We start from the raw sequence: 20,067 nt of genomic DNA on the forward strand, positions 1-20,067 counted from the left end.
AAATTCTTTCTTATCTCATTAAAATTTTCGCATTTAGTCATCAATGTAGGTGTTGATGGATCGATCATGAGCGACCGAAATCGTCCGTGCGATCTATTAATGAACGGAACAGCTACGTCGAACGACACGATCATTTCGACCGTTCGTGACCGAAGTCCTTATTGGTGTTTTAGCAAAGATCTAATTCCATACTTGGAAAAAATATTCGTTTTCTAAGGTGTCGCATCGGATGGAGAATTTAATGCCCGAGCATTCGACTTCAGCTGTGACCAGTAGCAGGTCCAGGATAGCAGTGGCGTAGCGAGGGGATAAACCCCCCCAGAGCTCAGAGAAATTTTTGAGTTTAATCCATTTTACTTATTTGGATCACTGTTACTTACAGAATAGTGTTAGGATTTATCAAATATCCCTCAGAAAGCCGTAAAACTAGCCATTTTGAACCATTATTCTTCAATTTTTTTGGAGGAGGGCCCCCGCAACTCCTGCTTACCCTGGTGGGTATGAAATACCCCCACACCCATAAGTATTAGTTGCGCCTAAACTCCCCCCCCCCCCCTAGCCTTAATTCCTAGCTGCGCCCCTGCAGGATAGGGACAAGGGGGGGCTAAGTATGGGGTAAACTCTCAGAAGTATTGCGGTTCCGAGCAAAAATTACCATTCTATCTAGTGTAAATTGGATGTCCAAGGGGCTATAGCCCTCTTCGCAACCCCAAATAGATCCGCCACTGCCGTGCACCATAATTTGAGATCCGCTGGAGTATGTAGTGAGCACTGGGAAATACTGCTGAAGAGCGAAAGGAAAAAGATACCGATAAAGACAATCTGGGAGCTTCCGCCTTCCGCACGTGAATGTGACGAAAGTTTTTTCTGTTTTGTCAACTTTTCTTATAATTATAAAGACTAACTCAAACTGAGGTAAGATAAATATGTTATCAGTGACTATATTCAAACTTGTGGTTTTGAATAGCCCATATCATGGGCTATTTTTGATACCAAACACAAGTCCTATATTGCTTTTATTTCGGGTTAGGGTTGAAAATGGTGCGTCATGTCGTTTTGGGGCAATTCCGCACACCTTGCATGGGGCAATACCTTGCAAGGCGCCAGTGGCGCAGCGAGGGGGGGGGGGTTTGGGGGTTAAAACCCCCCCAAGAGCTCAGAGAAATTTCTAAGTTTAATCTATATACTTATTTGGATCAGTATTACTTATAGAATAGTGTTAGGATTAATCAAATATCCCTCAGAAAGTCGTAAAACTCGCAATTTTGAACCATTAGTCTAAAAATTATTTATGTTAAAATATTTCTTGGAGTGTAGGACAACGTAAAAAAATTATTCTTGAGGAGGGCCCCCGCAACTCCTGCTTACCCTGGCGGGCAATACCTCCACACCCCTAAGTATTAGTTACCCTAAACCCCCCCTAACCTTAATTCTTAGCTGCGCCTCTGCAAGGCGCAAGGTGTACTGTATTGCCCCGTGCTGAACGATAATGCCCCATAGAGTATTATAACTTTTCTAAGCAACTTGAGCATTTAAATGCTCATGTGAAGTATGAAGGACCTTTGAATGTGTGAGTTGGCAATCCTCCCACGTACAGGCGAACCTCTATAGTCCGAACACACGATAGTCGGAACACCTCAATAATCCGAACTACCTTCATCCGTCGTGTCGTTAGTTTGTCTGTACTAATTATGGATTCTCATATTTTGATGCTCCGATAAAACATTTGATCGTTAATAGAAAAAGATTTTCTGTAATTTTAGTTTCATGTTTGCTCACACACGTCGATAATTAAATAAACATTATTACTGACGCAACACGCCTTTTCTGGCAAAAACCTTTACCCACGACTAGTTACCACGCAGCTGCATCAGAATTTGAAATTACCGCCACCCCATCAATAGTTTTCCCCACGCTCACTAGATGGCTCCAAAGTCGGCGGGCATCCGGGAATTTCCGACGAGACCCCAGCGATGTTCCGAAGATTACGCCAATAATCGAACTGGAAATATTGAACTGGATTGAACAACGCTTTTTTCGAAGCTATAGTCGGTAGGAAACGAAGAAGTGTTTGCGAAGAATCGTATACGTGATATTCGGAAACGGATACCGGAGAATTTGTCCCAAAAACATGTTACAAGGAATCCGAGCCATTCGGAAAGGTTTTTTTGGCGTGACGCAATGAAAATATCGTGTCGCAGCTGTCCTCATTGAAAAACAAAGCATCGTAATTGAAGATAGCAGTTTCAAATGGAAGACGCGGGTAAAGGTAAGTGATTTATGGAAGTCTCTCAGCATTTGGCTTTGTGCTATTCAGTGATTTAGTGAGTGGAGCCCACAGACCTCTACTTCTATTTTTCAAGATAGATGCAAAAAATCATACGCAAGTGACCATAATTATACGTATGTACGAGTCCTCGTACCGCAAATGGCGGTAGCATAGAATTTTACCTGAACCGGTGGATAAATTGTTATCAAGAGGAAATTATTCACTTGTTCATCATTAATTGAATATAGAGGCTTTTTTTTGCCAAAAAAAAAACGCCCTTCGATACGCTGAAGAGCAAGTAGTATCATGCTGAAGAGTAAATTGACGCATTGTGAGGGAACTGAAGCTGAAGTGTTACATTATATTTTAATGACATTTTAGGAACCTGTAAATAAGATTATTGATTTTTGAAAAATATTCTTAGTTTCTAATGGTGTAGGAAACAGTGGCGTAACCATGGGGGGGGGGATGAAGGGGATATCCCCCTCCCAAAGCAAAGCCTCAGAGAAACAAAAAAAAATATTTAAAGCTATTATCTAGTTTTGACATATTTGCTTTAAGTTAAATTGTAAGCTATTGTCTAGTTCTGACTGCATCTGCATTAAGTTCAATTTTAAGTGACAAAATGATGTAAAATATATTTCCAGGCATGTCATTTTTCAAAAAATTTCCCGGAACCCCGTTACCTGGGGGGTATAGGGTCGCCCTCCCAGGCTCCCCCATCCCCCCTCAAAGCATATTCCTAGTTGTGCCACTGGTAGGATAGTATCTCAAACATTAATTTTTACTGTACCTTGGGAAAGCAATTATATAGCTGACAATTTTCCATAAATATGGTGTATTATTAATCTGTGAATATTATTTTTAGTGATAATTTTCACAAGAGTCATTTCTATTTTAGAAATTGATCTGAAGACAAGCAACAGGGTGTCTCCGGAGCAGCGAGAGCTAATGATCAGCTTTATGGAGCTCCACCCAGCTTTAGCTACTAATGCATTCATGGGGATTAAAGGGGCAAGCACAAGGATTAAATTGTGGCAAGAATTAAGTGAAATATTAAATTCATGCCCTACCGGTGGAAAAAAGGAACCTGACAGGTGGATAAAAGTAAGTATCTTTGACCTCAGATATTGGCATGTAAATTATGACACAGTACCCTGTAAAATGTGATTTCCAGTTCTATAGATGCTCTCAAACCTTAGGGCATAACATTTTTACTTTGCCCTCCAGTGGACCACTTCATAAAAGATTTTCTAATATTCATCCTAAGGTGCAGAAAACTCCCAATCCTTTGAGTGACTTAATTCATCATAAACGCATAAACAACTGGAGCCATCATTTTAACAGGTAGACACAACTCTGAAGCCTACATTCCTACTTTTTCAAATGTACTGTCCCAATTTTTCCTGACTTTAAATCATTTTTGACAATCAAAATTACACCAAAACATGCAATGATATTCAAAAAGGAACTAAAATACAACTTTTTAATGCTCATATTCCTTTGAGGAATACGACCTGTCAAAATGATGGATAGAAATATTTTAGTATATGATGCCATTCCTAGTTATTTATCCTCATTCACATTGCATGCATACCTTCTACATTATGTTTTAGGTTATTCTCAAGGCCTGATTACATGGTGCATTAACCCTTATGAGTTAATGTATAAATGTATGAACCCAAAAATGCACCACCCAATCTGTGCGAATGCATGAACTGCATATAGAACCTGTTCTAATTTGGTTCATGACAAATGTATTTGCCTTTTTTATAAGCATCATTCCCCCTACCCTTTAAATCCACCAATGTATGTTTATTTTCTGTAAATCATGAAACCTTAAAGAAATAAAAGGAAGTGTGGACCATCCATGTTTCCCGGTTATATGTGTCTCTCTCCTCATCAATTACCTTGGATAATTTAGACTCTGTTGTGTATGTAATAGGCTTCTGTTTCATTTTGATCTACATGTCAACCTGATATATAATTATGATTCCCTTGTTTTTGACCATTTATGTGTTAATGTATAGTGTAAGACCGTAGTGAAACCAGATAAATCTATTATGAAAATATCTTTCAATCAAATATTTTATTTTTTTATGCATAAACTACTGCGCTGGTTATACATAGCCTATTATTAAGTAAAAGATGTGTTTATAAGGACACTAGAAGTCATCAAAGCTAATAGTTAAATCACCATTGGCATTATAAAATAAGATTAAGAGATGTTGGGGAGTGTGGTAGCCAAATAGCTAGAGTGTTTGACTGTTGGTTGAGGAGTCCAGGGCATTTACATATACCGTAAACCGGGACAACTTTGCCAGGTTTTGAAAAATGTTATCTTTAGTGCCCTAATAAGTTCCCTAATTATCCAAGAAAGGGCCTATGTTTTCATGACACAGAAAAGATATTGAGTGATAGCCTTTCAACACACTTGTAGTCTTACGGGCTTTTTGCAGGTCTTCATTAGTGTTTTGTTTTCATCGCGCCAAACTGAATATTTTGGTAGGTTATTTAAGTGTCTCGCCATGCCCATTATCTCTACCGTAAGTAAAAACTTCTTGTATCGTTCAAAAGAGCATATAATTTACTTTAAATGGTAAAATGTATGTTGTACTTAGGTTTAATAATGTAACTTGGCAATGTTGCACCAGGAAGCTTGGTGGAAATGGGACAACTTTGCCAACTGGCAATATTGTTATTTCTCAAATTCTAGTACACTTTTTCCTTAGGGTGCGTTTTTCATATTCGTTTTATAGACCTTTCAGATGCCAAGACGCTTTAATATCAAGTTGGGAGGCCGTAGGTATCTAAATTATGATGACGCTGCAACTTGCTGTCACTGCAGTGATTAATAATGAAATGAGCAGTGGAAAAGCAGCCCTGAAATATAATATTCCAAAAGGGACAATTGACAGTAAGGTGAAGTGTCGCTATTCAAAGAATCCAGGGCGCCAGACCGCATTGAGCAAGGATAAGGAAGAAGAGATCCTTGAACATGTGCCTGTTTATGCAGACCGGGGAATGCCTTTTAATGCCATTGATTGATGATTGATTCATTTTGTGTTCTTACACCATCGTCCAATCATTTATGACAAAATTTTGATGTTTCAGTCTTCGCTCCTTGTAAAAAATAAATGGAGAGCCATACTGACAGACCATAAATTGTGGAACTTGGCTAGTTATGAAACTCTCGAAAATAGAGCATTTCCATCACATTTGGCAAAAATTCTCAGTGCTTTGCATGAAGGAGGTAAAATGAACTCAAACATCATATCAGGGTTCGAGAAATGTGGCATCGTGCCACTCAATCCCAAAGCAGTTTAGTCTTGAATTCTGGATGCATAGAAAACTGATCGTAATGACACTCCTGCAAGAGTAAGTGCTTCATTTTTTAATTATCTTCAAGCCTGTCGTCATAAACCAAACAAAAGTTTGCCATAGAGAAGAAGACGGAAAATTAATGTGGCCCCTGGAGAAACCGTGGAAAAAATCACAATTGATCACTTCCAAGCACCTCCATTCAGAATCATAGTGGAGGAACTTGTAAATAGAAGAAAAATTGGGAGAATAACCATAGTATATTATGTTCAGTGTTTTGAGTATCTGTGTGTACCATTCTATATTTAAGAGTTTTCTAAGTTAAAATTATTTATTCCATTGTTTTATTGAGGTTTCCGCTGGATTTAACTCCATTGGCAAAGTTGCCCCAGTTCCAGAGAAGCTTTGCCAGCTATGTTTTCAATTTTTTAACGTGTAAACTTTTACTTAAGTTGTAATTTTTTCACACATTTTGAAAGTAGAGACCAAGAGTAATGGCTGATAATGGGTTTGAATCATTGTCATTCATGAACTTACAAGAATGCAGCTGAAAGAGAAAAAAAAGTGGCAAAGTTGTCCCGGTTTACGGTATTGTAAGGTTTGAAATAGAGCTCATTAGTGAATGAAATATAGTGTTAAAAGTGCATTTATATGTTCATTATTTTTTCCCTATCAAAACTCTCACTATAATATCAAGGAATAACTTATATTTGAAAAAAATATTAAGTTAACCTGAAATTTAATTTGAGCTAATACACTCCAAAAATTGTTTCTCCATTATGTTTTTAAGGAGATCAAGGCTATAGTACAAAAACATGGAAATTAGATCATTTCTAGAGTTTTGAAGATGAAATTGACCCATTTTCTAAATTTTAGCTTGCCTTATTATCTGGAAATGTTAAAAAACAGGTCGTCAAAGAATGATAAAATTTTGACTGTTTTTCATTGCATTTTAAACCCAAAGCTGTTTACTTATATGCTCAGTTTATGTTTTTGCTTTCATAATGATTAACACATATGCAGGGCTGGCTAGGCAAAATAGGCTAGTGCCTAGGGGCGTCATAGTATAAGGGGTGCCTTCAAGGGCGGCAGTTCATTCAGTTACAGCAGTACATAATGTTTTTAATTTTGAAGTTACTCTTCTTTTTTGTTGTCTGAATTAAGGCTAGACATTATTTTTGGAAAGGGTATTCATGAAGTGTTTTAGTTGCATAAAAGTTTAACTGTTTCCTGTAGTTTTACTCCAAGCTGTTTTTCTTTAATTGAATTTTCTATGTTTTCCCTGCATAAAATGTCACGCATAAATTTATGCTGTCAGTCAATACCTGTTTATTTCTTTTTTCCGAACCTTACCTCATGCGAGTGGCTATGCCTAATCATAAAAATCAGGAGGGAGGGGGGGGCTCATGTGAGGAGGGGCGCTCAATGGGGAGGTGCCTATAGCGTAACTTTGGGTAAATCTGGCCCTGCACATATGATCATGGGAACCTTATGTTAGTCCCATAGTTGAGCTGATATTCAACAGTGCATTTTTTCAGTGCTGGCAAGACTGGAAGTCGGAAACAAATTTGAAATTCAACAAAATTATGGCATATTCTGAGGATGCTACTCCACCGATGAAACGTCCACTCCTGAGGAGCCTTGAGGAGAGGCTTCTTAGTGTTATTGGGAAGATTGCTGTTTTAGGAAATGACTTGGAAGATCCACTGCAGGTATGTCTGCCATAACACCCTTAATTTTTCGGACTTAACAGGTCATTTTAGAAAATTTTGATGCATTTTTTGGAATAAATCATCTCTTGAGGAGATAAAAATTAATGTTACCAGTTACGGAACACCACCTCGATGACATGCTGGGAATAGGGTGTTCAAATATTGAATATTTATCAATATATATTAGGATGAAATATGGTGCCCCAAGGACGATGGCAGTGATAGCCATTTTAATGTCAGCTGTGACTGAACAGCTCACCTAGTGGGAATCCTGTAAAGAATTTATCCATATGAATAATCATCAACATTTAACTTCAAGGGTAGTAATCATTTTGCCATATTTTTTCACAGCTTTCCCTGGCATGACATTTCTTTCTGGACACAACTTAAGGTACCTGACTTTTCAGGTTTTCCAGAAGAGTAGCCACCATGGGATATAATCCACACAGTACACATTGTGAAATGAACATTAATTTCATCTACATGTATTCCAGGACAAGTCCATGATGGAATTATCATGGATCCATATGCAATTTTATTTGGAAATATCATGGAGAGCATTGGCAAAAGTATTTTAAAAGCCATGTATCCATGTGGATTCCATATGGAATCCCCACATAAAATTGGAAAGTGTTCCATTTAGAATCCATGCTTAATTTCCACATTGAGTCCCCATCATAGGTGGTTTTAGGAGGGGGGCACGTGCCCCCTCCAAGACGCTTAAAGAATGGACGAGACTTTTAATACAAATATTAATACATTTTATATTTTAATATGAAATTTATAAATACTTTTATCTATATCAATAACTTTTATAATAAAATTAAGAGTATATTTCATTGAGTAATTGTTGCATGTAATTGTATTAAAGTAGTGTAGCAAAAATATGAAAAGACCATTTGCCAGGCAGGCCTGGTGCCCCCCCCTCCCAGAAAAAAATCCCGGATCCGCCCTTGGTCCCGATGGAAATTGAGAAGTATTCCCTGTAGAATCCATTATGGATTTCCATTTAGAATCCCCATAGAAAATTCAAATGGAATCCATATTGAATACATAATGACAACTATTGTTGTGACCTAAGTCTGAAAATTCTAATCAAGAGTATGAGAGCAGTCTTTAAGGCAGTTTTGTCATCAGTTAAATATTACTGCTGCCCATTATATCTAAACTTAAGACTTCAGGATATGCCTTCGAATCAAACTCGTAGTATATGCATTGTGTATCCTAATTAGAGAAGAGTGAATTATTTTTTACAAAGACCCTCACTCTCACTTTATTTTGATGCAATGCTGAATTTCTTTCACCATCCTATGAAAGCACCTTTACATTTCTTAACACTTTTGTATATTGATTTTTTAGCATCTCAAAATTTCAGTGTATGAGGACCAAATTTATCAAGACTATAACTTTTGAGTTCATGTGATTAATAATTCTAAGAATTATGTGCACTACTAGCAAATGCATTGGAACAATAGAATCAGTGAAAAAGCTTTAACATTTGGTGAGATTTATTCTGTTTTAGTTTAATAGCATTAAAAATTGCACTCCTATAGTTCACAAGGTAGTGATTGGATATTCTAAACTATTGCCATTGACCTTTATCCACATTTTAGTGTTTCTTTGTTGAGTGGGTTTAAAAAATAATATAAGTCAGGGGCGGCTGGTGGTAATTTCTCTAGGGTGTGCATTAGAGCAGATATAGGATGATTTAATTATATTATGTTAATACTAATCCTTGAGCATCATATTTCGTCGTAATTAGAATACATAGCAAGCAAAACATATCACTGGTATATTCTACCCTTAAAATTGCATGAACAGAAATAATTTTAGCATGCATGAAAATAATTATTCTAAACACACCTTTACAACTGACGGTAGGTGAAATTCATACTCCTTTCCTTACACCCTATGAGGAAGTGGTGTAGAAAACGGCCATACAGATGACTCTGTAGACGGACTAGGATCCTGGGGACAGGTAGTGTAGGTGGCAGCTACACTACCTGCGAGTCACTCACCAAAAATATGCGTGTGCGCACTCGCATTGTTTTGAGTCTGCTCCCATCACCCATTTGAACTGTACATACCCCCCCCGCTTACTTCGTCCCGCCAGAGCACCCACAAGCGATCGCATAAACCAAATATGCGACCAGCACGATGCCACAGGATCGCACACTTGTAGAACGGTGAATTCGAAAAGGTTATAGCTGTAGCGTTCGGAGCTTCATGTTTCTTGCATATGTAGACAGGATTTTTATCCTTCTCGCTGCGAAGGAATAGTTTTCTTTTATAATTCATTCATCTTTGGGTGTGCACTTGCTAACATGCGTATACGCACGCGCCGCCACTGACATAAGTAAAAGGATTATTAAGAACTCTGATTATTTACTCCAAAGGGATGGGTATAAAATTATTACTGAAGTGCATGCACTGTATTAATTATTTTTTGCACTCCACACCTACTTAAATAAAATATGAAACATTCAGTCATTAAACGACTGAATACATCATAGAAATGGAGTATAAACTGTTAAACACTGCAGAGTGTAGTAATTAGCATAGGTATATCATAATCATTAATTGTAATTTATAACCAAAAACATATTAAGGTGTATGACCCTAGGTACTAACACCTATATGGACAATTATAAGCTTTACCTTTCCTATTCTCATCCACATTATAATTTTTCTGCAGTGCAAGTCAGAAGAGGAAAATATCTCAGAAGTGGATGACCAGTCAAACACAGCTCCAAGAGAAAGCACAGAAAATCCCAGGGGTCAGAAAAGGAAACATGACGAAGGTATGAAGGGTGTGCTAATGAACCAGAACATATGTGTGACCATAGCACTTTTACACCAATGGAGCCACATTAGAACAATAAAGCAAAGCAAATTTCTTATTGCTGCATAATGCTGAAGGACTAGCATAAATTTTATTGATAAATTTAGTGATTTGTACATATGTAACTGAGTAAACAAATTACATACCATAAGTATTATCAGAAAATAAAATCACAATTCAAATTAGATAGTAGTTGATGAATCACAATAAAATAACGTAGGTACATATAACAATAGATAATGAGGGCAACGTAAAATAAATCAATATTTACAATTGGGGAAGTTCAGGACAATGAAAAATAATAATCAAGTATGCAACGATAAGTGATGGGGGAGTCAGAAACTTGATAAGTGATGGAGTTAAGATAAAAAGGTTCGCAAAGGAGAAATAAGAAAAAAGTGTGGGAATAAAGATGACTGGAGGCCAGTAATTTATAGAGAGGCCAGGAAGGAATCGTGCTGGAGACCGATTGATAAATGATATGACCCAGAAATCTGAAAGTAAGGAAGGAAACAGACCACTATTTCAAGTGTAACTTGATGTTTTCCTTGGAAACTAATGATTTATGGTTTGTGTGGTTTCGGAGAAAAGAAAAATGCCGGAGTCTTGGACCAAAGGTTGATGGAGGGCCAAGGGAGTGGAATCTGCTATGTAGTTACCACCTTTGGTCGCTGAGCTTTTCTCAGTGGATATTAACACATACTGTGCTGACCTTAGAACTGTACTGTAGCACAATGTAATAATCTGTACCTCAGTGCTGGCTATTTTCAATAATGTTGTGTTATTTCGTAACAATCAAAATTTGTGCAAGGAATAAGTGTTTGGTATCATTTTAGGGAATGAATTTTGATTTTTTTCATCTTTTTTATATAGAGGTTAATACCACTTTGTTAAGAAATGGCAAATTACGATTTTTCAAAAAACCTGTGGCATGGTATTACGCCCTTACCACGCTAAGTGTTAAATCTCTTGGAAAGATTGACATATTGTGCCTGTCATATTTTGGCATAAAATCTTCCATGGTTGAAATTCTGTTGTGTTACCCCTGCGAGAGCTTTTAAAAAAATGTTTCATGAGTAGGACAAGCCAGTGCATTGGTGTATGCGAAGACAGAATCAAAACTCTTTCCACTCCCTCTTAGTGGAGTCGTATGCAAATAAGTCACATTAAAAGTTTAAGAAAGTTTTATTTAAAATGATTACACTTGTATACGAGACAATGCCACCTGATGATATAAAATAGTCACAATTGTAGTTCTGTAACGTTAGACAAAGCGGGCATCCCCGCGAGGGGGGAAATGCAGCCTCTCTACCCCCCATATGTATCCATCACTAATTTCAATGCTGGAAAGAGAAACAGATAGAATCAAGGTTAATTTCAGGGTTGTGTTTAATCGATGCTGAAGCTGATATGTCTCTTAGTTACATCTCATCTCATCCAACCCTGTCAACAAGTTCTGGCAGTGAGCCATCCATTGTGTGTCATTATGCAACATCATAAGAAGTGTCATTTAACCCTTTCGTGCCGGGCTCCTTCACGGAAAGTTGGTTTTGCCTCTTCAAAGGCTTTGAGCATTTCTTTTTCGCCCTGTACGGAGTTGTTTATCGGCAAGGAATTGTCCAGGTAGTCACTTCCTCCACTTAATGACCTTGCCTAGTGGCCCCTGGGCAAATATAATCCTCCACCCTTTTCCCGAAGGCAGCCCATCACGGCGTACTTTTGCAGTCAGTTTATTGTTACTAGTGCGATTTTATTTTTTTTTAATTGTTACTATTGCAGCAAATGTCAGTTCATCAATGTACACCTTCCATTTTGCAATGCCTCTAGAACTTTTAAACGAAGTCCTACGGTTATTTTTAGGGTTTTCAGCAAAATGGCATTTTATCATAGACCAACAAGTACCTACTTTTAAGGGAATGAAATCTTTCAATGTACTTATCATACTTCTAGTCATTTACGATTTTGATATTAACATATTTTAGATCCATGATGCCCAAATCTACACTCCTCGTTCGCGTCTGCTCTCAACGAGCATTCTAAAAACATGAGAATGAAACCTTTCAAATTTTTTTCAAGAATATTTTCCAGAAAAATTCTCATATATTTATTAAACAATTTCACTTCGAAGCATAAATTCATATTACACACGAAATAAGAAAGAGAAGAGAATCATATTTTATTACATTACGAGGGCTTTTTTTCATAGGAGTTCCAACGGATATTTCACCGCAAATATACACCTAGAATGTGGCTAACAGAGTAACGTATATCTTTAGATGTAAATCATAACAAAATCGCTCCTATAAATTTGATAGTAACGTTTAAAAAAAAAATTAAACGTCTAACCTTAGCGTCTCCAAAATTTGTTCTAGGTGATGATGAACTCCGTTAATATGAACACTAGAGATCCGTTTAAAATTTGTAACCAATCAGCAGAACATCCAGAATGTATTTCCTGGCATTGATTTTCAATAAATGCAACATGTACGTTTTAGTTATTCTAACTTATAAACAAATAAGTGACCATGGGCACCTTCCTTGTGTGGGACATTAAGTGCCGGAATGGGCCGAGATAATCCCCACACGGACAATAAGAAAGGGTCGGACCTCTCACGCCCAGGGACCCTACTTACGGGGGTACATGCCCCCCCAGACCCTTAAAAAATATGCAAGATTTTTAATACGGTGCCATTATCATTGCGTTCATTTTATATTACGAGGTATCCTTGTGCCCCCCCCAAAACAAAATTTGGGGGGGGCACAAGACATATCTTGACAGAGTGCGACAAATACCGTGATGCGCGGACACGGTTCAATCTGGATGGGGACCTAGAATCTATTCTAGGAGACCACCCCACCAATCTAAGTAGTACAATTTTGTTTCTCAAGGAAATAGGTCTTTTCAACAAAATTTAAAAGCTTCCCTCTATTTTATGTTAAAAATTGCGTAGTAAATATCCATTTATAATGAGTGTTGAATCAAACGATTGAGTAGTGGTGCAAAATGACCTTGCCGTCGACGCACCCTTTATCTCAATTCTACTACTACTACTACTATGAGAAAGGGTTGGACCTCTCGTGCCTAGGGATCCTAATGGCGCTTGGGACCCACTTGGCATGCTTGACCGCAAAGCCATGAAAACACGGCCTTTGTCCTTTAGCGTCGAAAAATTCAAGCCGTGAAAACACGGCCTGCACAGGGAAAAGGTTAAGGAAATTTTATTGCCATGACTGTCCATGAAAACAATTTAGAACTAGTAAAGAGGGCAATTAAATGGAAATGAGTGGCAAAAGGGGAAGGAATGGTAACAGGGAAATTCATCTGTGGTCAAATGAAATAAAACTTAGCTCAAAGAGAATCCAGAAATAGTATAATCTTATCATATGGTGAGGAGGATGTAGAAGAAGTGGCATAAATGCCTGAAACAGAATATGGCATAGGTTGAAAAAACTTTCAAAAACAAATTTGGTGGCTATCATTTAAAGTGGAGATTGGATTCTGGCCAGTTTCAGCGGCAAAAAGACCTGCTCACTATGGAAGGAAAATTTAGTTAGATCGATAGATCAGGTGATGCCATAGTTTGATTTCTGAGGACATGTTTTGAGACAGAAATAAGTTTCGCATATTCACAGAGTGAGGGTTATTGTGAAATACCTGAGGAAGATGTATAAATATTTCCTAAGTGAAAAACATATGTTAATAACACTTATATTAACACACTATAATACAGTTATGCACATAGGCGGATCAAGCGGGGACACGGGGGTACGTGCCCCCCCAGACCTGTAAAAAATATGCAAGATATTTAATACGGTGCCATCATCATTGCATTCATTTTGTATTATGAGGTATCCTTGTGCCCCCCCCAAAACAAAATCCTGGATACGGCCTTGCTTGTGCCCCCCAGAAAGAAATCCTGGATCCGCCCCTGGTTATGCATGGCTAATACAAAAATAATTTGTTTGTATGGTAACTAATTGAAAATAATTTGGTATTCAGGGCAGTGTAATAAAGGTTTTAAATGTGCAACAAAATCAAATAAAATAAAAACATATGGATGGGGCATTGTAATTTTGAATTTTTTTACTTTACACCTTTTTTTATTAAAATTGGGGCACTTTCTCCCTATCACCCTAGTTCCAGGCCTGATCTAGTTTATAATCAGATATGCAATCATATACAATATTTACACTATTTATAATATTTTTTCAGCTTTTATGCACTCTAGCTATTTTTAATATGTTCGTAAATTGATGCCTAAGAGTCATATATGTATTGTATCTATCATTAATAAAACATATTTGGCTGTCATTCCATTTTGTGTCATAATGAACCGAAAAATGCCAAAAAAAGTTCCATATCTGTATCACGGATGAGAAAAGTTGATTTATTAAGAACGGTTAAATATAATTTGGTCCTTTGAAAAGCTGTGTTAAAGCTGAATTTCTGGGTAAATCACATTTTCTCCATGTGCCATGTATTTAATGCAGACATGTATTGCACATCACTCACTTGCACCATGTACAGGGAAAGTGCAATCCCTTGACAAGTTAACCCTTGCAGTGCCAGCATAAAATCCATCAGCCCAGGGTGTGATGAGTGCCGAGGGGCAATCTATTGGCCAGGTTTTTACACTCACACGTTTTATTTTTGTAACTTATATAACTTTTGCAACTATATTTTAGTATCTGTCATGCTTTGACTTACCGGTAAGTATTTGGACTAAATGAAAGAAAATACTTTCTGAGAGTGCATTTATTAGGCTATATATAAATGTTTAAATGCAAATCTACAAATTCATCATAAAAGCCCTGGCATTCTCAAGCATACCAGGCGAAATAGGCTGGTACTAAAATAGTTAATAAGAGTTTTTTTTTAGCATTTTCAAGTGAAAGGAATATAAATCTGTTTCAATTATTCACATGCATATTATGGTTTGAATTTCATATTTGTATTAAGCCAAGAAAATTTTCCGAAGTTAAAATTGACAGATATATATGCTTTTTAGGAAGTGACGTACTTACCCCACCTGACCTTAAATAGAATTAAATACATCGATTTCTCCCTATGAATGACCAAATATAAATATTCATCAACAAAAACGTTTGTAATCACATAACGTACATTTTATGTTCATGTAATTAAACTTCTATTGATACCTATTTCCTATTGTACGTGTCCGTTAATGCTACAATTATTGTTATCCTTCAAGTATTAATTAGTAATTTAAAAAAAATCAAAAATTAGTCCAGCACCCATAAATGGAGATATTCTTACTTTCAGAAAACTCGGATTGTATTGAGGAAAGACTGGCGAAAGCAGCTGAAGGGCACTCGGCAGCAATGCAGCAAATGGCGAATAAGTTAGACGAAGTTGGTGATGCTTTTATAAGGCTAACAGAAGAGTAGGTATTTTTTTGATTTTCTAGCACATTCAGTCTGTTTTATACCCTAGCTAAAAGTGTGACTCTGATATCTTTCCTTGAGCTTCAGTCAAAATGCTAATTATTACCCAACTATCAATCCTAAATCCACTTATATGCAATGACGGATGCAGCATGAAATAATGATGATGATTGGGGGCCTTCAGCTGGGGTTCATTATGGGGCCCTCCTTACTGGGGGATTTGGGGATCCTCCCTCGGAAAATTTAAGGCATCTCCATGCATGGAAATAGATTTTGTTGCTATCATGGCCCTTTAAAAACTAGACAAAAGTTGTGAATAATACCAATTTTGTCAAAAAATGCTATGAAAGAAGAGAATTTCACAGCTTATAAAATTTTGTGCATTATATGATTCTATTATTTATTTAGTGAATTTTTGTTCGTGAAACTGCACCAAAATCTAAAAAAAAAATTACAAAAATTGTTTTTCAAAAAAGCATCAGGTTCTCTTTAGTCTTCTGACACCTTTATTTAATTTATTTTTGATATGACCTTTTCACTGAGTATTTTGTAAATAAAGAAACTAATAAAAACGTCAAGTTTTATAATTAAATGAAAAATTTGGTTCAAGTAACCTTTTTGTATTACAACTTTCATATCTGCTTCACGATAGACCTGAACGCTGTGGGGGCCCGACCAGCTGACCTGGCCACACCACCCCTGCTGTCATACATGTATCAGTAAATCACTGCCGTTTGATGTTTTCCCATTCACTTCCAATGACTTGGTTGACGCGTATTCCAATTTAAAATATCACTACATACATATCTTCTTTTGCAGTTTCACTTCATCTCCCTGCCTACTACTACTATCATATGTTTACATAATGTACAATTTAACTTCAAATGTGCAAGCATTAGATCTCATAAGCCAATTTCTAAACTTGTGAACAAATTTCAATAAATTGACCGGTAAACAATTGTTTACGGGTCAATTTAATTAATTTAAATTGAAGTGGTGATTACAACTTGACTTTTCAATATCATGTGTGCTCTTACCAAAATACCCTTACAATTTAGCACCTGAAGGTCAGAGGTCATGCACCTCTAAAAATATGTTTACACTTTTTTAGGGTAAAATACTATCAGGGGTCTGACTTGTTCATGCAGTATTTATTTTCAAGGTTGTTCTCAAATTAAATTAAAGATGTATGTATTATAGTTAAGGAAATAGACTGCCTGAATTATTCATATACATTACTTTTAACCAATATACACTCATGGAATGATGATTTTTCTGTTCAAATTAATATGCTCCTCGTTCCCTGTGCTGTAAAGGCTATGTGAATGCAACATTTGGAATATGCCATGCAAATTACATAGTTTCTGTTTTTGTGAAAGGATGTTGACTACTGTGTATTTTTTTTATTTTCAGATGCATCAAATTCCTGAGGCGGCATTAGTTACAATAGAATAAATTTCCTAAGAAAATTATCACTATTTCCTTATTTCAGCATGATTTTTCCTTTCATGAGATTTCCTTTCATCAGAGGTTAAGGTAAATTTAATAGAGTGAATGAGGACCTTTGGCAAATTTAAGGCATGAGTAGCCTCCTTGACAGCATTTGATATGCTAATTTTGTATTACCCCACAAGAGAATCATCAGCAGTGATTTTTCGGCATCTACATTGACCATAAATCCACAGATTGTGTAGTGCCTCAGGAAAATGCAACATTTCTACATGAGGACATATTAAAATATGCATGGTAAAGAATATATCATCTTCTCAATCAATTTCTGTATAATACCCGGGCCCAGGGAGGGAGGCATATACTTGGTCTTTTCATTTAAAATGGCTTGACGAATCCAAGTGTGTAGCTTATTCATAGGAGAAATTGGGATCATTTTATAAATACTGCGTGTTAATTGCTTGCACCAAAAATGTAGAGAAAGGTATAGGTAACGGTGCTTTTACTAATTTGAAATTAGCCAAAGAAGCCTTTAACAAACATGAAAATCTATATTATCATTTTTTTTAAAATCTGTTTCAACTGCTTAACACGTTCACTGCGGCGTGCGACACAGTGTCGCGTGGCAAGTCTGTTTCTGCCGGCGGGCGTCGACAGTGCGTCGCTGTTGACTGCTTTTATTTTTTAGTGCCCGTATTTGTTTTGCTTGAAGCAAATTTCTTTCCGATGTATACTCAGCCCTCAGAAAGGTCGACAGATAGTTCTGGTGGTTTCCGCCGTGAGTTAAGAGTTTTTTGTTGCCGACCAAGTGTACTCATTTTGTAAGGTGGGTTCACTGGCTCCTGAATTTTTTTCGGATTTTATTCACATTCATTTCACTTGGTAGACATTAATTTTTATTTAATTTCATCTTTTTTGCCCGTATCGTGTAACATTTTAGTATCTTATAATGTCTTTGCACACAGTGTTTACAATTTTTTTCGTGGAGGTGTTTTCCGGACATCGATACAAAATGTGTCAATGTAGTGTTCCCCACCTTCAATGGCCCGACCCTTTTTACCAAAGAGAAAATTTTAGTTCAGTGTTTGCTCTGATCCCGTCAAGACCGAAGGATATTACCTGTGGTGGTCGTCTTGTTTTTTCTTTCCTGCTCAGTTCACTTTTTCAACGGTAAGTTCTACTTCTTTTCTTATAAATATTTGGTGTGATTTGATAAACTTATATGGGATATCAGGATATCTTTTTGCAGCAAGTAATAATGAAATATTATTCTGTATATTTGTACTCATTGAATTAAGGATTTATTACTTTGGATTATGTTTCAATGATTTTTCTAGACATGGATCAACCAAAAAATGGCGTCAAACAGCATTTATCTAATTCATTTAACTTTTATGACGAACTATCTCCCGTTGTTCCTGGCACTTCCTCTGCACTGACGTCTCCTGGACCCTCATCTAGTGGCCTGCTGTTCGGATCGCCTTCACCTAAGAAAAAAAATCCCTTGGGCTGGTCAAAAGGCAGTGAACATACAAGGAGCTACTCGATGTGTTGCAGCATTCTGACAGGGATAAGGATCTCAATTCTGATTCCGAATCCAGCCCAGTGGAATACACCGATGAAGATGAGGAAGTTGATGATGATGAAGAAGAGGCAGGCTATGTTGATTTTTTTCCAAATGCAACTCAACCTATTGCCGTAACAACCGTCATGTCAGCTAGCCCACCAGCCATACCATCTCCCGGGAGTTAAATGTCCCAAAATCACGGTGCAGATGTTGTAAATGTACCGCCAGCTGCAGCAGGGCAACCATCAATATCCACTTGGTGTCAAAACGTGCGTCCTTCCGCACAAATTCCTTTTTCAGGAAATTCTGGGATGAAAATAATTCCTCAAGGAAATAAACCTCTAGATTATTTTTAGTTGTTATTTTCTGATCAAATATTTGATTTAATATTTCAGCAGACAAATTTGCAGGCACAAAATTTGACATCTAAGATTGTTTCACCTAAAGCTCGCATAAATGGATGGAAAGACATCAACTGTGTTGATTTTGAGGTTTTCTTGGGTTTGCTTTATCTTTCTGGTCATATTCATGTACCCAGTTTGGCACATTATTGGATGAAAAATTCGGTATATAACTTTTCCCTTTTCCGAAATGCCATGGGGCACGACAAATTTTTACTTATCCTTAGAACTCTTCACTTTGCCAGAAATCCTCAGCAAGGTGAGCCTTAAACTTCAGACCCGCTTTTCAAAATTAACCCCTTGGTGGAGTTATTTCATCAACAAATGTCAGACATTTATTACTGCACTAAAGAGTTGAGCAATGATGAGTCAACGTTGTTATGGCGGGGACGCCTTTCCTTCAGGCAATATATCCAGAATAAGAGGCACAAATATGGCGTCAAACTTTACATGTTGACACAGCCTAACGGTCTCCTATTGAAATTTAGAATATGTTGTGGTTCGGCTGATAAGGTAGTAGGTGGATCGGGCCATGTTGAAAAGGTCGTGAAACACCTTGTAAAACATCACTTAGATGTAGGTCATGCAATATATATGGATAATTATTATTCTGAGGTTGGTCTAACAGCTTACTGTCTTGATCGTAAAACATACGTAACAGGAACTTTGAAGGCGAACCAGAAAGGTAACCCCTCAGATTTAGTGCAAAAAAATTTGAAGCCTGGTAATGTAGTAGCAACTTATACTAATAATGGCGAGACAAACGTGACGTTCCAGTAGTGTCCTCAGAGTTTGGCGTCCATGTGTCTGAACACAAATCCTGCTCTGGTGAGTTTACTCAAAAACCTGAGGCTGTCCTAAAATATAACGAGTTTATGGGAGGGGTCGACAGATGTGACCAATTATTAGCATACTACCCCTGTGAAAGAAAAACTCTTCGCTGTTATGCCAAAGTTGGCATTCCCAAATTCCATGTTATACTAAACAATGCTTTTATATTGTATAATATTTTCAGCAATAATGAAAAATTGACTCTCTTGCAATTTCGGGATAGTGTGATTCAATCCCTGATTTATCAACATCGTCCACCTCTTGAGTCA

General features: G+C 37.0%; 1 protein-coding gene across 1 annotated transcript; it reads left to right on the top strand.

The window, feature by feature from the left end:
- Positions 1-1,945: 1,945 nt before the first annotated feature.
- On the top strand, positions 1,946-17,022 carry LOC124165945. Its single transcript, XM_046543489.1, has 6 exons — positions 1,946-2,269; positions 3,171-3,376; positions 7,129-7,302; positions 9,998-10,103; positions 15,429-15,549; positions 16,964-17,022. The coding sequence occupies exons 1-6, from the start codon at positions 2,251-2,253 to the stop codon at positions 16,989-16,991; spliced, it is 654 nt and encodes a 217-aa protein (XP_046399445.1). The 5' UTR covers positions 1,946-2,250; the 3' UTR covers positions 16,992-17,022.
- The last annotated feature ends 3,045 nt before the right edge of the window (positions 17,023-20,067 follow it).

This window comes from Ischnura elegans, chromosome 9, assembly GCF_921293095.1.
Source record: "Ischnura elegans chromosome 9, ioIscEleg1.1, whole genome shotgun sequence".
Lineage (NCBI taxonomy): Eukaryota > Metazoa > Arthropoda > Insecta > Odonata > Coenagrionidae > Ischnura > Ischnura elegans.

What these genes read in the sequence shown, in the direction of transcription:
- LOC124165945 (XM_046543489.1), top strand. An exon ending in AACCTGACAGGTGGATAAAA is followed by an intron (nt 3,377 to 7,128) that starts GTAAGTATCTTT and finishes GCATTTTTTCAG; the next exon opens with TGCTGGCAAGACTGGAAGTC. An exon ending in ACTTGGAAGATCCACTGCAG is followed by an intron (nt 7,303 to 9,997) that starts GTATGTCTGCCA and finishes ATTTTTCTGCAG; the next exon opens with TGCAAGTCAGAAGAGGAAAA.